The sequence below is a fragment of the Lonchura striata genome, chromosome Z (genome assembly GCF_050655825.1).
Source record: "Lonchura striata isolate lonStrDom1 chromosome Z, ASM5065582v1, whole genome shotgun sequence".
Lineage (NCBI taxonomy): Eukaryota > Metazoa > Chordata > Aves > Passeriformes > Estrildidae > Lonchura > Lonchura striata.
Window position 1 is genome coordinate 65,687,114 of NC_140740.1, and position 24,040 is coordinate 65,711,153.

The 24,040-nt window shown below is 35.9% G+C and overlaps 1 protein-coding gene across 8 annotated transcripts in view; it reads left to right on the plus strand.

Moving 5' to 3' along the window:
* The window catches only part of BNC2 (basonuclin zinc finger protein 2), a 336,667-nt gene that overhangs the window by 14,403 nt on the left and 298,224 nt on the right, over nt 1–24,040 (plus strand). Inside the window, exon 1 of one of the 8 annotated variants that reach the window (XM_085566284.1) lies at nt 6,885–18,442. The exons of 6 other annotated variants lie outside the window; for them this stretch is intronic. In XM_085566284.1, coding sequence (XP_085422410.1) covers nt 18,434–18,442 — 9 coding nt within the window. In that variant the 5' untranslated portion in view covers nt 6,885–18,433. Of the gene's footprint in view, nt 1–6,884; nt 18,443–24,040 lie in introns of those variants that run through there. One more of the 8 variants, XM_085566285.1, reaches the window with a different exon arrangement.

Below are 24,040 nucleotides of genomic sequence, written 5' to 3' on the forward strand. Positions count from 1 at the left end.
AGCCAGATTGTTGGCCAAGTAACCTTAGCACCTCTAAATTTCTTTGAGATATTTCCCTGGTGTCTCCCTGTTGCTCATTACTGCCTTAGACATTCCTGTCTCATCTCCTTAAGACTCCCAGTGTGTTCCAGTGTGCTAGCATATTTCAGACTCATTGACAGAGGGTTCTTGCTAGTACTAAATATGTATGTTTTTTTATTTTACATATTGAAAGAATGATTTTGATTTGTTGTTTAAATTGAATGCAAATTTATTTCAAAAAGCATTTTAATACTCTGTTATAAACTGACCAGTGGCCAGTATAGAAAGGTGAGATGCAGATGGAGTAGAAGGAAAAACTTTCAGAAAATCTGCTGCAACTTTCTTCTTTGTGTGTTTGTATGTGTCTATACAATACATTATGGTAATTGCATACACAGTGTTTCCTTATAAATTCATTATGTATATAAATATACACAAAAAATACATACCTATACTCAAACAGATTGTATGGATGCAGTACATACATGCATTCAGATATTACCCCTACGTCAGGGGCTCTGCATCCAATTCTGAGATCCTCAGTGCAGGAGAGACATGGAGCTACTGGAGTAGGTCCAATGGAGAGTGGCAAAGATGGGACTGCAGCATCTGTTTATCAGGACAGGCTGCAGGAACTGGGCCTGTTCAGAGAAGGGACATCTGTGTGGGGACCTCATAGAGCATACAAGTGTCTGAAGGGAGGGTGTCAAAATTATGGATTCAGGTTCTGCTTGGTGCTGCCTAGGAATAGGACAAGGGGGAATATGCAGAAACTGATTCCCAGGAAGTTCTATTTGAACATGAGGAAGAAATTCTTTACTGTGCAGTGAAAGAGCACTGACACAGATTGCCCATCAATGTTATGGAGTCTCCCTATTTGCATCAGGATGCAAATCTGTGCCATGTGCTCTGAGATGACTATGCTTGAGCAGGCTGGTTAATGACCTCTTTGGTGGTCCCTTCCAACCTTACCAATCAATTTCATGATTTTAATTCAGATATACATATATACATATATACATACATACATACATACATACATACATACATATATATATATATATTTTTTTTTTTTTTTTCTGTATGGGAATTTTGCTACCAGGAAAGCTTTTTGCCTAGTTCTTGTTCTTGAGTAAAAGTAAGATATGCATCAATTCTAAAAATTGTCTGAAAATTACTATCCTGTTAAAAGGGAAACCAACTATCCCTTTAATCTTAGAAGTAAATTCTAGTAAACACTGGTTTCTGTTTGGAGTTTTGCATTTCTTATTTTATTTTCATTATTCTCCAGCTTCCTTATCTTTTCTGAATATTGTAAACCCTCTTTCTCAACCTTCTCACTGAGTTTTCTTTAAGATATAGAGTTATACTATTCTGTGATTTTAATAAGTTTTCAGTCATTACTTAAACCAAAGCCAGAATTGTGATGCTGTGTCTTATAGTATTATATATTACAGTATATTAGATTTTATGCATATCTATAATTATTATATTATAGAAATGATAATGAGACCTGCTAACAACCAAGCCTCTGATAGCTCTCTAATTCTATGAAGGGCCAACTCTTGTGGATATTTTGTCTTGACATCACTATTGAATGGGATTTGTAAAAAAAAACTCTTGTAGATTTTTTTCCTATTTTCAGGATCTTCTCTCCTCTAAGAAATCTGATGACTTCTATTTATTATGGCATTATTTCATAAAAAGGATAACATTTTTAATACATTATGAAAGAAGAATAACCAAAACTGGCATTACATTGGCTTGCAAAAGAGGGTCTTCATTCCTTTTATCCTGGGTTCTGTCGGTATTATAAAAGTACATTGAAATACACTGTGATTATATTGTCATGGGAACATTTTCATACGCTGTATGTTTGGTTAGTTTTTGTTATGTTACAGAAAGTATCTCTGTATTTTCTGTGAAAAAGCTTCATGACTGTGAAAATTTTAGGAACTTATTGTTCTTAGTAAGACAGTCTTGGAAAAATTAATATTTAAAACTGAGGCTGCAAATAAAATAATGGCAAATATCAGATGTTGACAAGATGTAGTGCCACAGTGGGAAAATGCATAGTGGTTAATAAGTTATGTGAAGGATAATGGAAGCTCAGCTGAAATTTCACTATGTTACTTAACAGATAGCTTCTTTTACTACCATTCATATAATTGCACTATTGCCAGTCATGGGGATAGGTATGGAAAGGGAGACAAGTGTTATTGAAATTGATTTCAGGCAAGATTGGTGACTTTGAGGTATTAAATAATTTCAGTGGAAGAACTTAGTGTTCTGTTAGATGGTTTTTGCTGTACTCATTGTTGGCCCTCAGTACTTAAAAATCTATCTTACCAAGCTTATTGAAATTTCATCCCAAAATTTCAAGAATATATGTTGCAAACTTGAATTATAGACCTAAGCCATGTATCATTCTAGGACCTGACTCAGAAAGAAACATGGCATATATTGTGACAGTTAAGGAGTGAACAAACTTCATCTGGAGTTTATTTAATAGAGTGAACTGATGAAACAGATCCTCACTCAGCAAGGTAGTCAATATCAGATCCCACATTGACTTGAAAAAGTAATTTGTAGTCATTTGTACTATCCTGGTTATATGGAATTTATCTTACTTTCAGTGCTGGTAAGTTTAAGTGATGTGTGCCACAAGCCAGCTCATACACCCTGATGGTCCTTTCTTTGTATAATTGTTTTCAAGTAGTTCATGGGTGTTTTGCCTTTGGCTTTCATGAGTTTAGTGTCCATTCATAATTATCAGAGCTGGAAAACAGTAGGGCCATGGTATTAGCATTGTGTTCTGAAGAGATCATGGTAGCTTGAATCATGGTATATTTTCAAGAGGCTTTTTTAATGTCATGCTAAAGACAGACACTCTGTGAATAGTATCTGAGTCACCATGCTAATTATCCAAAACCTCATAGAGCTGAGGAAAAAACATAGTTTGGATCAGAAGTCAAATAATCCTTATAGTGTGGCAACTTGTAAGAACTGAAATAGGGGAGCAATTTTATTGTAAGTGATAGCTGCAGAGTTAAAAACCCTTCAATCAAATACATATCAGTAAATATATGGTCTGCATAATACTATCATCTGTAGCATATGTTGATTGTGAAGAAAGGAAATGTGGATAACAATGTAATTCTGTAGTATACTGTAATATTTGAAAAATACAAGTCTCTCTTAAATAGACCAAAATCTATGAATGAACTTTATAGTCACAGAATTCTGGGTTGTAAGGACCTCACAGTTCATCTGGTCTGAACTTTCTTAGCAAAAATTTGGTCTAGTTTATTAGTGCAATGCTTGATGTTATTATGTGTTTTCCTGAGGTGAACTGTAGCTCTGGAGTGCACTGAATCGTAGTATCTTTGTATTTATTCATAGTAGCATTATGATTTTACTTACTTATAGCACTAGAAATGCACCAGTGCCTTTTGAATGCAGTATCGTTCACAAAGTATCCAAGATAGACTTTCTACCTCTTGAGATGTAGCTAGTTATGGAAAACTGTTGTTTCTAAGATTGAGAAGTAAAAGTCTAATTGCTGAGGTGGACACAGTTTAGAGAAGGCTAACACAAGTTGATACTTTTGAGTGTACTCACATGCTGCCAACTTTACTTCTTACTTCCCCAAAATTAATCTATTTTACTTCTTGTTATATTCATGAATTGAACTGGTGATGAATGTGGTCCACCCAGATTGTGTGCAGGTTGTTAAGTAAACTGTTGCTTGGATGATGTAAAAGTACTAGTTTTAACTGAGGAAGACTTGTATGGTTTAATCTTAAGTGCTGTGTTAGCCCTATTATCACAATTGTAGCCAATGAACAAGCATTTAACGCTTTCAGCTTCAGAAGGAATAGACAAACTGATACTGTGAGCTCTTAATATCTTTGAAAAGTTTATTTCTTTCCTCATATGAACTTCATGTGTGATATCAGAGGCACACTGTTTCCAAGTATTTGGCAAGGGCCAGGTTTTTTGTTAAGTATCTGAAGCAGGGAGAAGAGAGTTATTGTCAGATTTTGTTTAGATAGCACATGGTATATGCTGACAAAAGAAATATTTCTGCCAACAATGCTGCATCAGCGCTCTAAGTAATGTTAATCTAAGAGGATGGAGGTAGCATTACTACATTCATTTTAGAAAGACAGTGTGGTTTTCTGCCCAAAGTTTGTCTGAGGGTGTGAAATGTTATGCTCTTGTGTTCTATAAGATAGTTACCAAAATTGATTATCTGCTTTATTTGTGTAATTGAGAATATGTAAGCGGTTTTATAAACATAGGAAAGCAAAAAAAATTACTACTGTGTCTTATGAAAATACTAGCTTATTTTCAGTCTGGAAAAGCCTATCAATTACTATTATTATAGCTTAAGGTGTACTTTCCAAGATATCTGCATCACAAATTTATGGACTTTGAATTTCTTTAAAAGAGACAGATTCAGTGTTTCCTGTTACAAAATATCTAATCATGGGCATCCTGTTCAAAAAATGACCTTGAAAGTACTTGTCTGTAGGGAACATAGCAGAGCAAGAGGACTGTTTTAAACATCTGAGGAAGCTTATTCAAACTAGCTGAAGTCTAATTCTTTCTGTAGAATCAAGCAAGACATCCATAACGTTAATCCATATGGACACTGCCATTATATCTCATTTAGTGTCTTGTTGGTTGCTTAAACAAAAACATTTAGAAGCTAGATGCCTAATTGAACTTCTCAGAACTCACTTATTCTGAAGTTGTGCTAAAGGCCTTTCCAAACTGCTGCTTGAAAGCATGTTGATGATATGTCTTTGACAGTAATGTTAATTTCTCTTTTATTTTCTTTTTTTTTTCTTTTCTAATGCCAAGATAAGTACTACTTGTATAATCCTTGCCTAATTTATTTTAGAATTGATAGAATTTGGTGTTTCATCCCAGATTTAAGATCCCATGCCCACAGTCATTAAAGAAATCTTCTTTGATTTATATAAATGTTTTGTCATAATGTAGTCTTTAGGGAAGAATTACACCCTTTCACTGAAAGAAAAGAAACCATTCAAAGGATTGAGTTTCTTTTTCTTAATTTGTAATATAGCCTATTTTGGTGCTTCAGGGCAATATTTTTTTTTCTCTCCAGCTTATGAAGGGTGTTTCAGCTGAATATGCTCATACCTTTAAAAATCATTTGGTGTGAGAACTTTTTAAGTTACAGGGTGGTTTATTTTTTTTTTCTATAATACACTATACCCTGCCTTTGAGCTTTCAATTTAAGTCTTCTGTCATATACTGCCAAAAACTTTGTTCAGAGCTCTGTCTGTGTTGAAACATGTATGCCTGTCCCAGTGTCATAACTAATTATATACCTTGTATGCCTACTTCTAGTAATTGGAAAGTAGACCTACCGCAGGATAAGTTTTAGTATTAGATTGTATCTTGGGGACATGTTGCAGAAATCCAGTTTCCACCAAGTAGCAACTTGAATTTGTAAACAGATATGACTATTTTAAGTGCATCATTTCATGGCTGTTTCTTGAAATCTCTATGTGTTTGTTTTAAACCTGGAGAGAAGGTGTTTTTGAACCGTACCTCTGCATGTGTAGTAATTATAATCTACTTCTTTTAATCACAGTATTCTGAAGTGTCTGTCTCCACTTCAGATGAAGGTCTATGTTGCCGTGCTGTCTTTCTGAAAATTTTGTTTGGTGGTTCTGAACATGCAGAAAATGTGTCTGTCCATAATACTTGGCTAAGTTCTGTTGGCCTGAAATGCTGATTTCAGTTCCTTATGTTAAGAAAATGAAAAAAAAAAAAAAATAAAAGGATCAGCATTTTTATCAGTAAGAAAGCATGGGAGTTAGAGGGAAAAGCAGCATTTCTTCCATATTTTCCTTTGTAGAATCTTTCGCCTGTGTTTTTTTTGTGTATGTATACATATATGTGTCTTAGTGTATCTATAACATTTCCTAGGTACATGCAGAAGGAAAGAAGGAGTCTTGCAGTTATGTGTAGGGGATTTTTTCGTTCTTAGAGCTAGGCTAGCAAACAATGATTTATACACACCAACATGTATAAAATATGTTCTCCTTGTCCTTGTCTGCTGAATAAAGACTTTGCCAGTCTTAAGTCTCAGAGCTTCACATGTAGTTGCTATTAAAGTCTTAGGACTGAGCATTAAATGCTAACAATAGATTCCAGTACTGTCAGGTCTGATTTTGGTCTTTTTTAAATTATGAGACCTCATTTTTATGGGAGTTCCATGGCTACTTGCTGTTATGCATTAAAAACTGTTACTTTAATAGAGAATGCATCATTGTTTTACTAAAACTACAACACTAGTACTTGGATTTCTCCAAAATGTATATTTAATTTTTAAATATTTTTTACATAAGTGATTGCTTTACAGGGAAACCTTTTTTTTTTTTTTTTTTTTTTTTTTGACAAGGAAGTGATTGGTGGTCTCTCATTACGTGAAATTTAAGTTTGGGGATTTTTTTCCAATTAAAGGTTTCTTAGACAATTTACTGGATATGTAACCTTCTGTCTATTAGTTCTGTGGCAAGAGAGCATCATGATTTTGTCAAATAAGGTTGTTACTTTGTGGCATCTTTGAAATGAATGTGAATTAAATCACTTCCTTTGAAAGTTTTTGACAACAAAATGTTTGGTGTGCTTTTAAGCATTTCCAGTGTCTTGTCAGAGAGTTTTATCTTTCACTTTCCTCTCCACAGCTGGCATTTTTTTAGAAGAGCTCAGGGAAGGAGAAGACTGGGTCAGTCTGACCAGAGAAAGTATAATGCTGTCCCACATTCCAGTTTTATACATGTCACAACTGAGTTAATATTGCTTACTAAGAAAGGTTAGTGCACTGCAAGTAAGATCTTTCAGTGATTTTTAAACTTCAGTTTTCTTTTTCAAATATATGCAAAAATTTACTGTCTTAATTTCTCCAGGAAAAAAGATTATTTGCCAGTATAAAAAAATCATGCTTTATATACAGGATTTTGGTGTTTTTTAAAATAATATTTCTCTTGTTTGAACTTAATAATTTTACTAGATTTCTTTCCTGTTCTTACAACTCTCTGCTCACATGTGGATTTGAAACATTTAATTTTGAAAATTAAGCCAGCTGTTCCACTGATGTGAAATTTGGAGATAGAGCTGTCTGAGAAACAAGTACATTTTACTCAGCTGCTGAAGAATAAAGGAGGCTGGGTATTTTTCTATATCCCAGTCCAGGGATTCTATCTTCTGTATCTAACATTCATTCTTCTCTTCACTGGCACGTTCTCTTTGCCTTTGCTTGCTGTAAAGGAAGAAGTCAGTTTTGTGCCTATCTTTGAGTCACTCTGGATGTGATTGTTCTAGCTTTCTTTAAGACAGGCAAGGTATTTGTGATCTTCTCACTAAACTTCTGAATTTTAAGTCTGTCTTTCTTCTGCAATCTTTATCTCAAGGTTTCCAGAGCACTAGCAGTGAGGAATGGACATGGGGCTTTTCACTTCTGGTCACAGAAGTCTTGTTGATGAAGACAACACTACAAGCAGTAGTGGTTGCAGAGGGCCATGGAGCTATTGGTCTGAAGGGTCAAATGCATTCTACATTGGTTCCATTCATTCATGCTTTAGAGGCCTGTCATGCCACAAGGACTAAAATTCAAAATATAAGTTCCAGGTTGCTTGAAAATGAATGATCCTTGCCTGAAAGTGATTCCTGTTTGCCCACAAATCTGAGAGAGTCTTATGAGTCCTGACAACTAATATATTTCAAGATTTCTGTATAGAAAATCAGAATGAATGAATGCAACATCTAGTAGCAGTATTGGCAGAGTAAATGTAATTTGACAATAACAGAAACCTTTCTGTCAGTAAATTAACTAGTAGTTGACAGGAATGTAAAACTATTAAAATCTCTAAAACAAGTAGAGAAATGCTGCTGGGGAAAAAAACAACCGCTTTTGTTCCATGTAAAATAACATGTGGGAAGAAATTCCTGCAGTTGGTGTTGTCTGTAACATGTAGTGGAACATGAGTACCAGAATTATTTTGTCATTGTTCATGGGGAAGACCATTATCACTGTTAAATTATTTAAATATTTAAATTATAAATCCAAAGAGTTGATAATAAACATTATTTCAATAAAGCAAAAATTTCACTTCTTTTTGCTACTTCAAAGATAATTAGTATGATGTACAGTAATTGTCATTTCTGCTACAGTGCCTCTTCTTAGAGCAGAATAAGGCAAGGTCCTTTATGGAAAGGAGAACTCAGTTCAATTTGCACAAATATGGTTTGATTTTGAGTTAAATTTCGAAGGTCAAAATGGATTCAGGTAGAAACTTGGGATTGACTTTTGAATTGTGACCCTGTTCCTTGACTTAGTTCTGGAGTTAAGAGCCTAGAAAAACCAAAGGAGCTCTTGCAGCATTGTTCTTATGAATATGGCACAAACAAAAATACAGATATGTTTTCGTAGAAGTTACTCAGTCTGCTATTGGTTTCTCTCTGTTGTCCATTGTCTCAGTTTTAAGCTTCTGAACATATTTTAATGCACACAGAGGAAAGTTCTAAGTATCAGCAGCTGTTTTGAAACATTTTAACCTGTAGTGCTTTACATTTTTACTCTTCTCAATGATGCAATTTTTAAAGCAAGTTTATTAGTTTTTATATGTTTTATAACACATACAAAAAAAAAAAGTAGAGAAATATTGAAACATTCTGACATCTTACTTGTCATTGTGTATTTACCTTGTATAAATATGAGAGCATATAATATCTGCTTCTAATGCACATGATAAAAACCTGGATGGAAAGATTCAGAGACCTGTGTGTATGGCAGTGCTATTGTCTTTTGCTAGTGTGCAATGTATTATTGAGTCATACCTCTTGAGAAGAGAACATTTTTAAGCTCCACAAAAAGCTGAATGACTTTTATTGTGTAAAAATCTTTAAAACCAAAATCCCATCAAACTAGACCCCCAGCATCTGGTTTTCATCTATTCTGATTGTATCAAGAGGAAACAATCCCATGTAGATGAAGAATTGTATTCACCATGAGTTAGGTCCCTAGTGTGATTGCAAGGGTTGAAAAAACCACTATCCAGAACTTGTCCAACACAGTAACTGAATGTAATTTTTTTTTTGTTGTTTGTTTGTTTGTTTTCTGGCATCACAACTATATTAACCTCATTTTTCAAGAGCTTTGTTGAAGCTAAAAGGATATATTTTTATCCAGAATCATACACAAGGAGGTATTATTTGTATTATTCCATAAATACCAGTATTATATCAGTAATCTCTAAAGAGGTGAGGGTGGGTCTTATCCTCTCCATTAATACTTGTTCCCCTTTCCCATTCCCAAAAATGCCTGCCAGACATGTGATACACTAGTAAAAATTCAGATGTGAGAAGACTCAGAAGCATGATTGGTGCTGTGTGAACTGGAAAGTAGGGATTCCAGAAACATGATAGATGGTGAAATGAAGCCCTTCCCCTGTGCAAAATGAAGTCCATGGCTAATTTGGAGATAACAAAACATCTGGTTCCATGAGAGATCAGACTTACTCTGAAGATCTGCAGAGGACTACAATATGTCTTGTTCATATTTAGTATTTTGGAGTGCCTGAACTCCAGCTGCATCCCCTCTGATAAAAGATCTGTGAGAGAGAGATGAGCAAACTTCAGGTGTCAATAAGCAAAAGGCAGCAGGAAGAAACCAAATTAATGACATGGAACATCTAATGGATTTATTTTAAATAAAAAAGTGCTTTCCTGAAGCCTTGATGTTTATATCAGTGGGAAATGAACCATACTAAATTCAACAGGTGCAGGCAGGAGCAAATGTCTTCACTGGTTTGAGTAGAAGAATAAAGTCAGAGCAAATTAAAATAAAACCCATCCAACAACTAAATAGTCCCTAAATCAATATAAAATACTCTGAAGTATAGTATTGTGGCAGATTTTGTGTCAGTGCATTGATATAAATACAAATTTCTCTCCAGAACTTCAACAGATATAGATATCTGTCCTTAGAACTTTGCCAAGCCATAACATACATGTTGCATCTTAAAACCTGCATAGTCTTTGTGTGCTTTATGAATCTCTGTTTTCAGCAATGCTTGATCTGGACATGTCCACTTTTTCTCAGAAGATGTCAGGCAGATGAGTATAACTTTTTGAATTGTATCCCATGTGAAAAAAGTAGTATATGGAGTTACAAGATGCAATTAGCTTCCCAGCAGGCCAAATTGATGTTGCAAGAATGTAGACTTTTACTAGCTATGACTATGCTTTCTGTACAAATGTTTCCTTCACCAGATAGAGCCTTAGTGTAGTGGCATTTCTGTTCTCCTGTGCCCTTCAGCATGCTCAAATGCTTCTTCTGAACTTTTAATTAAAATTGGTGTTTTGTTTGAAGTGTAATTTTTCTTCATTTTCCTAACTAAACTTTGAATGAGTTCATCTTTATGATTTTTTTTTATGAATAGTAAATGCATGTATGCCAAAACAGAAGAGAAGAAAAAAAGTAGGTTATCTGCAAAATATCTTTACAAAGTAACTGAAATTCTTCCCAATATTCTAAACATTATCTGAAAGCTACTTTCTGATAGGTGAAAATCCTTGGAAAAATTGTTTTCACATAGTAAACCTCACTTTTTTTATGAAGATGGTAGTGAGATTACCAAAACATGCTCAAGTGTAACATAAAATACATTAACAGTATGGCACTGGAAGTCCAGACTTGAAGTTACTCTGAACCTTCCATTCATACTAATCCTATTTCACTAATTGAAAGACTTTTCCATTGCTTGTTAAAAGTAGAAATTATTGCCAATAATGACTGTGCAGAATATGAGAAGTGCTTAGAAAGAACAATGCAACCTAGATAGATGGGTTCTGTGAATGTTTAGGAAGGACTAATTTGCCCAATTGCAAAATGATACGTTGTACTTCCCTTGCCCTTTGTTCAGTCCATGAGATGGTTATTACATTTGATTTGATGAGTTAGCATTGGTTAAGGGCCAAACTCCCACCCAGCTGCTCATCTACTTCTTTGTTCCTGACTTCCCTACTACCCACAAGAAGTGCAGGAGGATGGATAATGGGAGCTTTTATCATCAGTCCATAACAGGTCTTTTCTTCCTCACTGTTTTCCCTTGTTCCAGCATGGATGCTTTCATGTACTGCAGACTTTCAGGAAAAATAATCTCCAATCTGGCATCCCCATGGGCCACAGTTCCTTCAAGGATTATCCACCTCTTCTGATCTGGGGCCCTCCACTATAGACACAGCATTGTCATCTGTTCCAGCATAGTCCCCTTGAGCTGCAGGGCGATCTGACCCCTGGGGCACCCCTTCTATCTCCTTCTCTGAGTTTGAAATTTACTCCACTTTTTCTTAGTCTTTTTTTCCTTCCCACTCTCCTATGTTTTGCCCTGTTTTAAGTATATTTTTCCTGAGGCACCACCATCTTGGCTGTATGTGGTAGGTCCATTGGACAGGGCAGCCCTTGGTCTGTTCCTCACAGAGCCAGCCCTGCAACCTGTCCGTTGCCAGCACTTTGACAACTACATCAGCACAACTGAGTAAGGCAATATGACAGTTGAGGCAATATGAGATAATTTTTTTTTTTTTACTTTTGCATTATTCTTACTTTTAAGATTGAGGATTTTTAAACTATTACTGTTTTGTGGTGGTGTGTAAAGAGTTGGAGATGTTTTGTTTAACTTCTGAGTAATTTTTTCACTATTTGATTTCCAGATTGGCTGCCCACACCAAGAGACTCTAAATTTGTCCCCAGAAATTGTGTATGTCTTTGTTTTTTAGACATTTTGATATTGGAATATGTGTGCAGTCAGGCATGTGTGTAAGCAGCAAGATTTGTGGAGGTATGATTTTCCTCACTTGGGACTTGGTTCACTGAGGACTTACATGTCCTCACTTAGGACTTGGTTCAGCCAGTCACTGGAATAGACACTCCAGGTGTAAGCACAGTCTCATTCCTACCCAGCAGAAGAGTTCTCTGATTAGAAGCAAAAGAACTGTTTGGTGTAACTAAGATTATTGTAACTGCTGCAGTGAATGTAGGCTAAGTGAAGAAAAATTCCATGCTTAGTATCCAGTACTCCAGATTATACAAAAAATCATGTGGCTCCTTTCTATCTTACAGAATGTGGGGGTCTATCCCATTAGGGCTGCATAGGATCTGGGGCCTTAAGGTCTTGTTACCATGATTCTAATTTAATATTAGACAATACAAGGCAAACAAACTCATAAGAAAGACTGTTAAAATTTTTATTCTAGTTGAGTTATGTATTTCTTTCTCTGATAGTTGTTAACTAAAAGAAGACTGTGTGCTTTTACATTGTTAGGCTTGCTGTTGGGCAATGTTTTTCTGTGTTTGCTTGAAAGGCAAAGAGTTTCCTGTGAAAGGCACATTTTTGGCTGTCTGCAGTCTTTTCCCAATGAGGTCCCCTTATGTGGAAGATTATGTGGCAAGATCAACAGTGATGCAACTTTGTCTTCTTGCCATACATCTATCCAGATTATTAGTTCTGTGGCTGTCTGGGTAATATTGTTAAACTATGCCTAAATATGGAAAGAGGGAACCCTCCTGAAGATTTACCAATTTGATGCTTATGAAGGCTAGTCCATCGTGACTTTCATTACTGTTGACTGGTAATGTTCCTTTGTCATAGATTTGCTGATATCTCACTAAAAAAGAGGCAATGACAAAACTTTTGGAACCTCTTTGTGTCAGCCATCTTGGAAGTGCCACCATGAAATCTTTTATCGAGATTTAATTAAAGTGTTGAGTTTTGAAACCTGCTTCATTTTTAACAAAACAAGTACTGGGAATTGTTTGAAGTTAGGCCATTTGTAAGTGCAATTATCTCTAATTAACTATATTCTGTTTCCTGTACACTTGTAATAAAATTTCTGGAATGTGTTTTTTGGAAGAGGGAGTTGACACTTGGTTTTCTCTTCCAGATTTAGATTGTCTGAGAGATTGTGAACCCAGATAAATGAAGCAATAAGGAAGCAGGCAATATGCACTATTTTTGTAAATTTGTATTTGAGACACAATTATAAAATTAATAACTTGCTGTACTTAAATTTTTATTTTCAAAACTTTCAGCAAACAAATAGACAACTATTTTTTAAAAGACCATATGGATTTATTTTGTGACTGTATTTTGGAATTTGTAACATTTTTAACATAACTTTTATTTAAAAAAAAATTAAATTGATTTTCTCTCTCTTTTTATTATGGAATATATGGAGGAATTTCTATGACATGTTAATTTCACTTGAGTTTAACAGGAATTGGCCCCAGCTGTAAGTTTTCTTTATCCAGCCCCAGAGTGCCTGAACATAGAGTACTTCTTCCAAAGGCAGAGGTTGTGTGTGTTCCTGTCTGAAGTCTTGGGCTGAGCCCATCTTGACTGTACAGAACAAATTCAAGAAAGTTTTCTTGATATTTTGCCTATGTATTACTCCTGCCTCTGTGAAATTATGGCAAAATGCTGGTTTATTACTATGTCGTACTGGACTCCTCATGCCACACCTTCATTGAGCAGACAATTTTACACTCTTCGGTGTCTTCATAAGTGCTTAATACAGGTGTATGTTTTTCATTGCAGATTTTGAGTATGTTTATGATAATTACTGCTTTTTAGATTGGGATTATAAATTCCAAATAGTGAAAACTGCCTTTACATATATATTCTTAACTGTTGATTAGCTGCACTATTTTTTTACTTTTTTTTTTCTTTTCTTTTTGGTAGGAAGCAAACCCTAAGCATAGCCAAGATTATTTCCTTAATTTTCTTTTACTTAGAAATACACATACATGTTTTTAGTAATTGTAAATAGGTATTATTTACTACTTACTAAAAGCAATCTACCTTGAGAAAGGTGGCTAAAGTGGGGGCCTGTCTGTGTTGAGGGGACAACTTAAAACCATTTTGAAAATATAACTTCAGGCTTGCTTTTTTCAGGCATATTAAAAATGTGTTGCTTTACAGTATAGTGAAGGCGACAGGCCAAGTTATTTCTGCAAGAAGGGACTGGGAATGTAGAAGCAGAATGCCTTAAAAAAAAATAAAACCATCTATTGACACACCAGCTTTTCGAAGCAAGCATCATGAAACCCCTCTTCCTCTCCCCCTCCCCCTAGAAGTTCATATTTCAGTTTGCTCCCAAAAGCTCACAAGTCTGTGCCAGACAGAAATGCACAGAGGCTGCAGCAGTCCCACAGAGGCCACTCAGAGGAGGGACAGAAATGGAACAATCAAGCCCAGTGCTCGCCCCTCTCAGCCTGCCAGGCTGCACAGGTCCACAGGGTGACTCTTGCCTGGCCCTTGACTCCATTTCCCTGCCTCCTTTCCTTTCCCTCCCCTCCATCCCAACTCTCTGGAGTCAACTGTGAGGCCATCCAGTCATACGTTGTCCATCAGATGTGTTTACTTTTTCCGTGACAGCCGACACATCTGGAGCACATATTCAGGTTATTCCAGTGCCACTAGACACATTCCACAAGATCATTTCAGCGGTTGTTATGGCGATCTTCTTCCCTCCAGTGATTTTCAAGTTGCATGACAGAAATAGCTTGAGCTAACCAGGGGGACAAAAGTCAACGGGATCAGGAGGGGCTTCTTTCACAGAATGAACTAATTAGTGACCCTGCTTTCTTCACAGGGCAATGAGCATATGGTTTAATAAAGTGAGTCTGTGACAGTTTTTTTTTTTCCTTGTCTGTAGGCAGAGCTGTCACTGGCTGAAAACTTTCCTGTTTTTACTGGTGGGACCATAGTCTGCTGTCTTTCAACAGAGTTTACTTCACAAGTAGAAAATGTTTGCTCCTGAGAGTTTAACTTCAGAACTTTTCCTTGGCTGCAGACTGCTTAAGTGTAGCAGGTCCTGGAGCTTAAAGAGACAGTGCTCATTTCACACAAGGTCTGCCAGTGGTGGTGTGGGGTTTCATACAGGGCTAGGAATTTCCATTTTGTGCTCCATGACTGTCTGTAAATCTGCTTCTTAGTGCTTGAACACAGAAACATATAGAATATTCTTAGTAAAGTTACAGCTTTGAGGGTTTTCTTGTCAGCTAACACTGGTCTAGTATATGAACTCTTCAGAGCCATCCCTGTTTTTTGCACCTCTGTTTATATTAATTGTGAGTTCTACAAAATCTTAAATTTTGGCTTTCTTAGAATGTTTCCTGCATTTTCTACTTGTTACAGTTTATATTTTGTTTACATTAGCACTTTTACTGTGGATGAAAAGAGAATACTGGATGCTATTTTTAAGTTACATTTTGTTAATAAAAAATTCCAAGTTTACTTTGATCTCATTTTTCTAATGTGATATGAGCTGCTTTTTTTTTTTTTTCTTTTGTACTTGCACAGTATTGTTGCCTTAGCTCAGTTCCATTATGATGAAATTTATATGTGCCAGGTTTAATTTTTGATTAAATACTTAATACTGAAGAGAATGTGTGAGTTGCAGTAAGTAATCCAATATTATGACATGAGTTATAAATATGTACATGTTACCACAAATTGAGAAAGTCCTTAAAAATATTTGGTACTGTTAAACCTTTTGAAGAGTAGCAATATTAACAAATAAGACTGCCCATGGCAGAGGGGACATTCTTGCCATAAAGCACCATTCACCCATCAATAGCATAATGGCTGCTCAGCCTATTTCTTAGCCTTGTGTTTTTGGTGCTGGATTAATTTCTGAGTGTAACAACATGCAAAGAAAAGTGTGCATTTCTAATTGCATGCACAATGTTGAAATCCCATGGTGCTGTATCCAAAGTAAAAATTAGAGAGATAAAGGTTTTTGTTTAATTATTTGGAGACTGGTTGCTTTTGTATTAGAGCAATATGACAGACAGTGACATGCAGAAGGAGATGGAAGAAAATATTACAAAATTTAGATTATAAAGCGAATACTTTCTTAATTAGAGCTGGAGCTGGTTTTTCCCCATCTTACACATTCCATTTACATGGTTACTGTTGAGGCTGGTCACCAAGACTGCTTGAAATACCTGCCCTCAGGAGGGCTCAAAGGGACAGAAAAAGGTCACATAATTAGACCTGATTTTAATTCATAGGGACCTGTTTGTCACTGTCTCTTTATGTTTCTGCTAGTTACACGTTATTAACCGGAGTGAATTTTAGGACCTAAATTAGATACTTAAGTATGTAATATGCAGAGGCTGAACTGAAGTTAAAATGCTGAGGATAGTTATACATTTCCCTCACCAGATGTAACTTTGCAGTAATTAAATCTAATGAAATTTAAGTATTGTAGTCAGTGTTTGGTAGCTATTTCCAAATCCTATTGGTAATACCACTGAAATCATAGTAATGCCAGTTATCTGTGAAAATTAACAAACAGAAATAAGGTGCTATAGTACCTTAATTAAAAAAAAAAAAAGGCTTCATCAAACAATTGAACTACTATCAAGGCTTTTCTATTTTCATTCCTGTCAGGGATTTTTTTATAATTATTTCATCACTGAAATTTTTTTCCTTTCCTCTAAATGATCTAATCTTTTTCTTCCTATTTAGACTTCAGGTTTCCCTCTTTATTTCACTGCTTTCCTTGGAAAATACAATTAATGTTTGATTGTTCAGTTGTAGAATTCTATGGAAGTTGCTGAGAAGGGGGTGGTTACTTGGAAACAGTCCTCCCCTCCCCTTCCTAGGAATATCTAGAAAAATTGGTTCTGTTATGATTTGCCCACATGTGAATTTGAGTAGCTCTCTGCAGTCAGTTAACCAAGGAAATCTGAATGGAAGTATGCCATAGTACACAGAATTACTACTATGAGGCTGTAACTTCAGTCTGTTCTTTTACTAGCATCAGACTACCACCAGCAGAACTGAACCCTGGTCTTGGATTTCATTCCTATGTAGCAGAAGTTTTATTAAGACAACAGAAAGCAGAAAGCAGCAAGCAGCTTAATAGCATCAAGCAGATAGTGTAATTGTGTTGTACAGATGGCTTGCATGTAACATCTAAATAAATAGTGGGTTGAGAATGGTAGTGATAAAGCCAACCAAGATGGTTTTCCCAGTTGTGAAATGTTTGTGTAAAGAATGACCTTTTTTGTTTTTGTTCAAGTCTGACAGTTGAAGATGCTTTTAAAACGTTCTAGTCACTTAGAGTGGAGCTATACAACTTCAGTTTGGTAGCTTTAAAAGGCAGATCATATCCATCATTGAATTAGCAAGTCTCAGGGTTATGAGAGAAGACTGGGGATAGGAGATGAGAGCTGTTCAGTCCAGTTTACATTTGTCACTAGTGACTAGCTTTTAAAAAATGTATTAGCTGTGCATGGTGGTAAGTAAGTTCCAGCTGCAGGGGATTACTGCTCTGAGTGGGTCGGGGATCTTGGAATGCATTCAGTTCCATCAGGGGATTTGTGTCCCTCATCATTAGCCTTAACATTACTAAAGCACTAAAGATTAAGAACAGACCAGTGTCACCTGCTCCGAACTTCAGAAAACTCTCCAGAACTATTGTAAACAAAGCAAAATAAAAAGTGATTTAAAAGCAAAGCAAAACAAAACAACAAGTCACCTAGAGTTATCAGACTTTAAGGAAGGGAGTATAGGGCATGCCATAGTGGAGAAAGAAGAATCTCCTGTGTAAATCTAATACTGAGTGAAACATATGACATATGCAGAAATGAAAGGAAATGAAGAAAAATACCTGGATTTTCACACACACACAAAAAGAAAAAAAAAAAAAGGTATCTGTTGATGACTTATTTAAGGTGTCATAGTACTAATTTACACCACAAACACCTCCACAAATACCTTCCTGTTAATGAACATTTTTGTGGGGACTTTCAAAATCAAGATGTGCTGCAATTTTAAAGAAGTATTTCCAAGGCTTTTACTTTCACAGGTTAGGAGTGAAGAGTTTTACTGTGTTTTTTCAGGATAGTTTTTTTTCCCCTCAAGAATAAGGCAAGTGAGCCACACAGGGCTTTACTTTTTTCAGGGTTTTTGAAATTCAGCTTACATGCCAGCAAGCAGTTTAGTGGCAGGAAGTCTTTCCTAGTAGTGCAGTCATGAACTGGTAAACTAGAAGCATCTGTAAAAATTTAGAGGGAGTATCAGCTTTCTCAAAGCTCCAGCCCAAGACTAATGAGGTGCAAATGATAGCGCTGCATAACCCTTCTCCACCCCAATTGTGGAATGAGATATTGCGACAGAAAGAAGTAAAGAAATAAGACAAAGATTTCAAAACTTACAGTGCCCTGAAAAAAAGACTCGGTTTTCAGGAGATTTTCAAATGGCTGAGGTGGGCCAACCTGCATATTTTGCTAGCAAGAAATTCATACCTTCTTCCTCAACCGCAGACATATTTCCATGGCACTGAATACTGACAGATGGAGATTGTGAGCAGTAATTGATTTTTTTCTGCATGTATTTGAAATTTTACCTCTTGATGTGATTGTTTTTATTAACAGTTGATCTACTAAGAAACTAACTTCTGCTAATTTGCATCTTTGATAGATCCTTTTCTCTGCTTGCTCTGCAGAAAGAGGGGAAGGGGGTAGAAATGCCATTTATTTGAAGGATCACATCTGGGGTGTGATCTGCTGTATCTTGACACCAGATGGCAGGTTTAGGCTGACAACTAAAACCCGGTTTAGCCTCGTCAAATGGCATCTTAATCTTTTACTTTCTCTGACCATACACAAGAGGAACTACTACAAAATCATAGCAGTTATTTGGACTCCGACTAAGAAGTCTTCCTTTGAGTTTATTAAATTTCTTGCTTCTCATCTCTACAGTGTTTATAGGAAAGATTGCTTCTCCTTGGCAACACCTAAAACATTACTGCACGGCTCATACATTGTTCCAAGTATGTGTTGTGGGGGCAGAGGTGTGGTGCCTTTAAGTGGCTGATTCTTGTCATAACAGGTATGGCATTAGCCCTGCTGAGTAGTGACTAGAAGTGACAGCATTGCATTTGAGGTGCCTGGAGGGCACTCAGTCATCACTCCTACACAGCAATATACCTTTGAAAGCGCTGAATACAGTGCTTGCCAGTGTGGAGTGTGCTCAGTAAAGCCTAAGGAGACAGAGGTTTGATTCTTGTGTTCTTTTGTTCACCAAATTTCCAGAAGAAAGTCCTAGAAAATCAAGGGAAGATCGGGGCTGTACGCTGCTCGCTGTTCTGCTTGCTTCCACATAAGTGTGTGCACATAAGGAGGCTTCACCTCCGCCCCCCTGCCCCGCCCCTTCAGTTGGGCACTTAAGTGCATATCTTTCAACTTCAGGCCACCCAGGACCTAAAATCTTCATCCAACTTCTCACCTTTCTCGTCTCTCTAGCTTCTGCATGTTCCCAAGTGTATTTCCACCTACTGTGTACAACAGTATTCCTTAGTGGTCCTTGTAGCTGTGTTTTGCATTTCTTTGTCAAAAAATTGCCATAAGTCATATAAAACTGAAAACATAAATATGAATATAAAGATGTTACAGAATTGAAATTTTCTTGCTTATTAAGTTTCTTACTGTATACTATAGACTTCTAAAATGTTTTACATGTTAATTCAATAAAAGCATAACAGCAGAGATCAGAATGAAAATACAATGAAATACCGTATTTTATCAGGAAGTTGCATGTCACAGTATATTACATTTTTATCAAACATGAGATTTTTATTCCATATTTTTTAACCTCTATTTTTGTAATGTGTCTCAGTTACATCAATCAGCCTCAAAACTAGCCTTGGGCACTTTCCTAGTAAAGTTCTTAATGGATTGCTTTTTTAAGGATTTGAATTAAGTAATTTTAGAAGGTCATTGCTCTATGTATGGGTTATGAGTATACTGCTGCAAGTTTATCAGTATTTGATATTATATTTATATTATCATTTATTATAATTTATTTATTCATTAGCATTATATTTATAATATCATTATTATAATTTATTTGTTGTTAATTATTTACTTCCAATATCACAATGCTAAAGAAATGATGAGAAAAAGATAATGCCTATTCTCTAATACTGAGAGAAAATCTTCACCTTTTGCCTTTTACAAATGGCTTTAAAAAACACTAATTAAGCTGTAAATTGCAGGTTTGGAGGAGCAGGCTGGGCTGATTGTGGGAAATTAGCATTTGTGAAAAACATGTGTCTCTCTCACTACGAGTTCCAACTGGAGTGCCTCAGTACAGACTCCTAAGCTGACTTTGGCAGTGTTAAACACACTTCTTTGGTAGAAGAAAAATGTTTAATGTTTGCTTTAGTGTTGGAAGCAGTGGACATGTTCTTCACTAGTAAGCATAATTCTTTTATGTTTCCTCCATTTTTTTTCCTCCTCCTTGAAATACTATTTGAAGTAAAGGGGAGAGACCTCTGTCATTTATGTTTATATATACCAATAGGAGCCTTCATTGCAATCAGTCTCCTGTGCATTGATTTTGATATGATGGGCCTAGTCTGCAGAATTGTTGTGTCATTAATTGGCTCAATGTGCTGTACTTCAGTTGAAGTAACTACTGGAAAACTCAGATTTAAATCTAGGTTCTAGCTCTGTAGTTCTGCAGATTTGGTTTTTACTGTGGGTTTCATTTAGGCCTTTTTCAGAGCAATGAGGAAATACATGAATTGCTTTTTTCAGGAGTACTAATGTGTATACTTGAGGAAGAAAATGAATGAGAAAATTCTTACCCAAGGAAGAATTCCTCTGTAATTTATGAGAAAATCTGAACAGACTACCTCTACACATACCAGGATATATCCTGTCCAGTGATACTCTTGTGGATAGGTCAAGACTGGGCATCAAGTTTGTCTGAGTTTAAAGGCTTATATAAACAGACGTTGGTGGAAACAGGCCATGGCTTATCATGCTGAATACTGCAAGATTCTGGGGAGTCACAATGGTGCTGAAAAATTTATGTTCTAGCAAAATTTGAATAGTTTTGGTGATCTCTAGAAATTAATTACATCCTACCTACATGAGAAATGTTGACTTACACTAAAACCATGAAACAACAGAATAAAACAACTTGAGGATTTTAAGAACTGTATCTAATTTTGAGAAAATAAAATTCCCTTTTACAGTAGAATTCACTTGTCTCTCAATAAATGCTGATCAAAATAATCTTTAATCCATTTTATTAAATGACCTCCAGTTACAATAGTATCCTTTTAATATAAGTGTTCTAGTCACATTTATGTTCTCTACTTATTTTCTTCTACTTCAGTAACTTTGTATACTTTCATGGCTTCAGTTTTGACTCCTTACTTCTATATGGACAAACAGAGAGATTTGTGGTTTATTCTGGAAATAAAGCCAATGCTGTTGTGTGAATTGTATTGTGAGTAAGGAGAAGGTGCTAGTCTGCATTTCAGAAAGTTGCATATAGTTTCTCTGAAGGCTAATCATGTCACCACAGTGTGTTTACACTGTGATGATCTCAGAGTACACTCACTGCCTCTGCCTTTATACTTTATTGCAAATTAAATAATGTAAAACATAAAAACTGTATTCTTAGATAATCTAGAAAAGAGTTAATCAAAGTCATCAACTGCTAAAAGCAATCCTTAACTGTAGTGCCTAACTATTGTTCAGGCATACAGTACAAATGTGTTCTGCCTAAGTTAGCCAGAACAATGTCTCCAGCTAGTGATTAGGCTCAACTCCAACTTTCACCTCAGGCAAAATTTCTGCAGTTTTACTACTGTTTGTCAATTAATTAAAGGCAAAAGAAGCATTAACCTGAAGTTTTTGATTATTTTTTTTGTTTGTTTGTTTTTTGGTTTTGTTTTTTAATTACATGTAAATTAATAAATATTCCAACTGAACAAGAAAAAATTGTCAAAGGCTTATGTAGGAGGCTTTGGGGGCTGAGATTTCCATATAAATTTATATCTAAGCCATGTCTGTCCTTCAGACACATCTATGTAGCTCTGTTGAAGTTGTGGTTAACTCCTGTTGTGTACAAGTGTTGCTAAGGGAAATGGAATCACGGGAGCACTGAACTGATGGAGAAGGAACAGGAACCAGAACCTGTCACATGTCAGCAGGTATATGGAAGACTGGCTGGGAACTTGTAATTGTGAGGGGCTGAGAAGCAATCTTCTTTTTGTCCTGTCTTCATCTGTGGGAAAAGGACTAGTTTCACAGTGTCTACTAGGTTGAGATGTTCTTCTCTTGTAGCTAGAGGATGTGCAGCAGAGCTACAGCCAACTGTTAGTGTATCTTGAACTCTTTGAATATGTGCTTAAATGACAAATTGAATTATTATTACATTTTCAGCTGCACTTATCTAGCTTAGGATTTAGATAATTGAAAGGATATTGCATATATTACATTATCATTTTTGAGGAAGTTATGGTTTACAGATATAATTTCCAAGTGTTGTTGAATGATCAGTGATTCACAGAACCACAGATAGAGAACACAATGAATATTTGAGCAATGGTTGCCAATTGCCTGTGTAAGTGATGCACACTGGACTCTGTAGGGAACTCAAGCATAAAAATGGAGTTAGTTGACTAATGTAGCAACAAGTTGTTTGTATCCCACCTCTGTTCCCCTTGTGCCCTTTAACACCTTGGTATATAATAGGCAGACATTACCTACATTATTACCATTTTAAACAAAAATGTCTAAGATACAGATTTACTACTCCTTTACTTTTTACTGCATATTAGCTCAGCAATGGCCTAGCTGAAATGACAACTTTCAGCCAGCTTGTTTTCTGTGGTTTATATTGTGCCAGCTGCTCATTCTTTGACTTTGTTTATAATACATTCAGCTTCTTACTAGACTCTCAGCTAAGTATTGGAAAGTGTGAGACTGTTCAGCTGCTCACAGAAGTTACCTAGATGTACTGATAGAAATTAGATAGATTATATGAACACATGTATGTTAATGAACATTTCTCTGTAGGCTGCGGACCCTGTGTTAATATACTAATATCCTCATCATGGATTTAAGAGGCCTGCTTCCTTTTATTGTACTAATAAGATATTTATGAGCAGGGAGCTCTGCATCACACTACACAGTTATCTGATCTTTTGCCTCTGGAGAGACAACTTTGAAAACTGAAGTCAAAATGAAAACAGGCTTCCAGTTGTTACTCAAGCTCTGCTTTGTGCCATTCTATGAAAGGAGCTCAGTACAATTCTGGCAGTCTTTATTCTAAGTCTAAGAACAAAAGCAAGAGTGATGAGCCTGTGCAGATAGTAATATTGCTGACTGTCAGGTATTTTTGATAATATAATTGCTGGTTTATGCTCCTTTCACCAGCACGGGACAAAAGTTGAGTAGTAGTATTCATAGGGAATTTGAGGGATAATTGCCTTTTTTGTATAAATAAGCTCTCATGCATATTTGTAGTTTTCTGTCTGGTATTTATATATATATATCTATATCTGCTTGTGTACATTCAGGTTGTGGTTAAATGTAAATATCCTGCTATGTTACACTGTAGAATGTTCTGTGGTTCTGGAGTACCTGTAATACATGCATGCATGCTGTGACTGACTGCATCTGTACAGGCCAGTACATCTCACACCTTGTTTTTTTCAAATTCCATGTGGCTGAGCAAAAAAATGTTCTTGTGCTTTTATAACTAAATCAGCTTTGTTTGGGTTTTTTAGGTGTTATCTTACTTTTTCTTCTTCAGAATTTCTGTTTATTTTCTCTGAGGTATCCCATCTCCAGGTCTGTTCTTCTTGTGATAATGATTTCTCTTCAGTGAAAGAGCACATCTATCATGGATTGCCCTGTCCTTTACTGCTCACTTGCAGAAAAATGGAGGTACACAGTGTGAAAGGATTATGAGAACTCATCTTAACCAATAGCTTCTGAGAAAAATAACCAGTTCTCCATTTCATCTGGACGGTCTGGAGGAATTGCAGAGATCTTTGGCCTCAGATCTGGACAAGACAAGAAGTAATCTCAACAAAAATCAATTTGTATCATACAGACTATCCAGTGCCTGGTCCTTAGAATCTAGGATCAGAAATA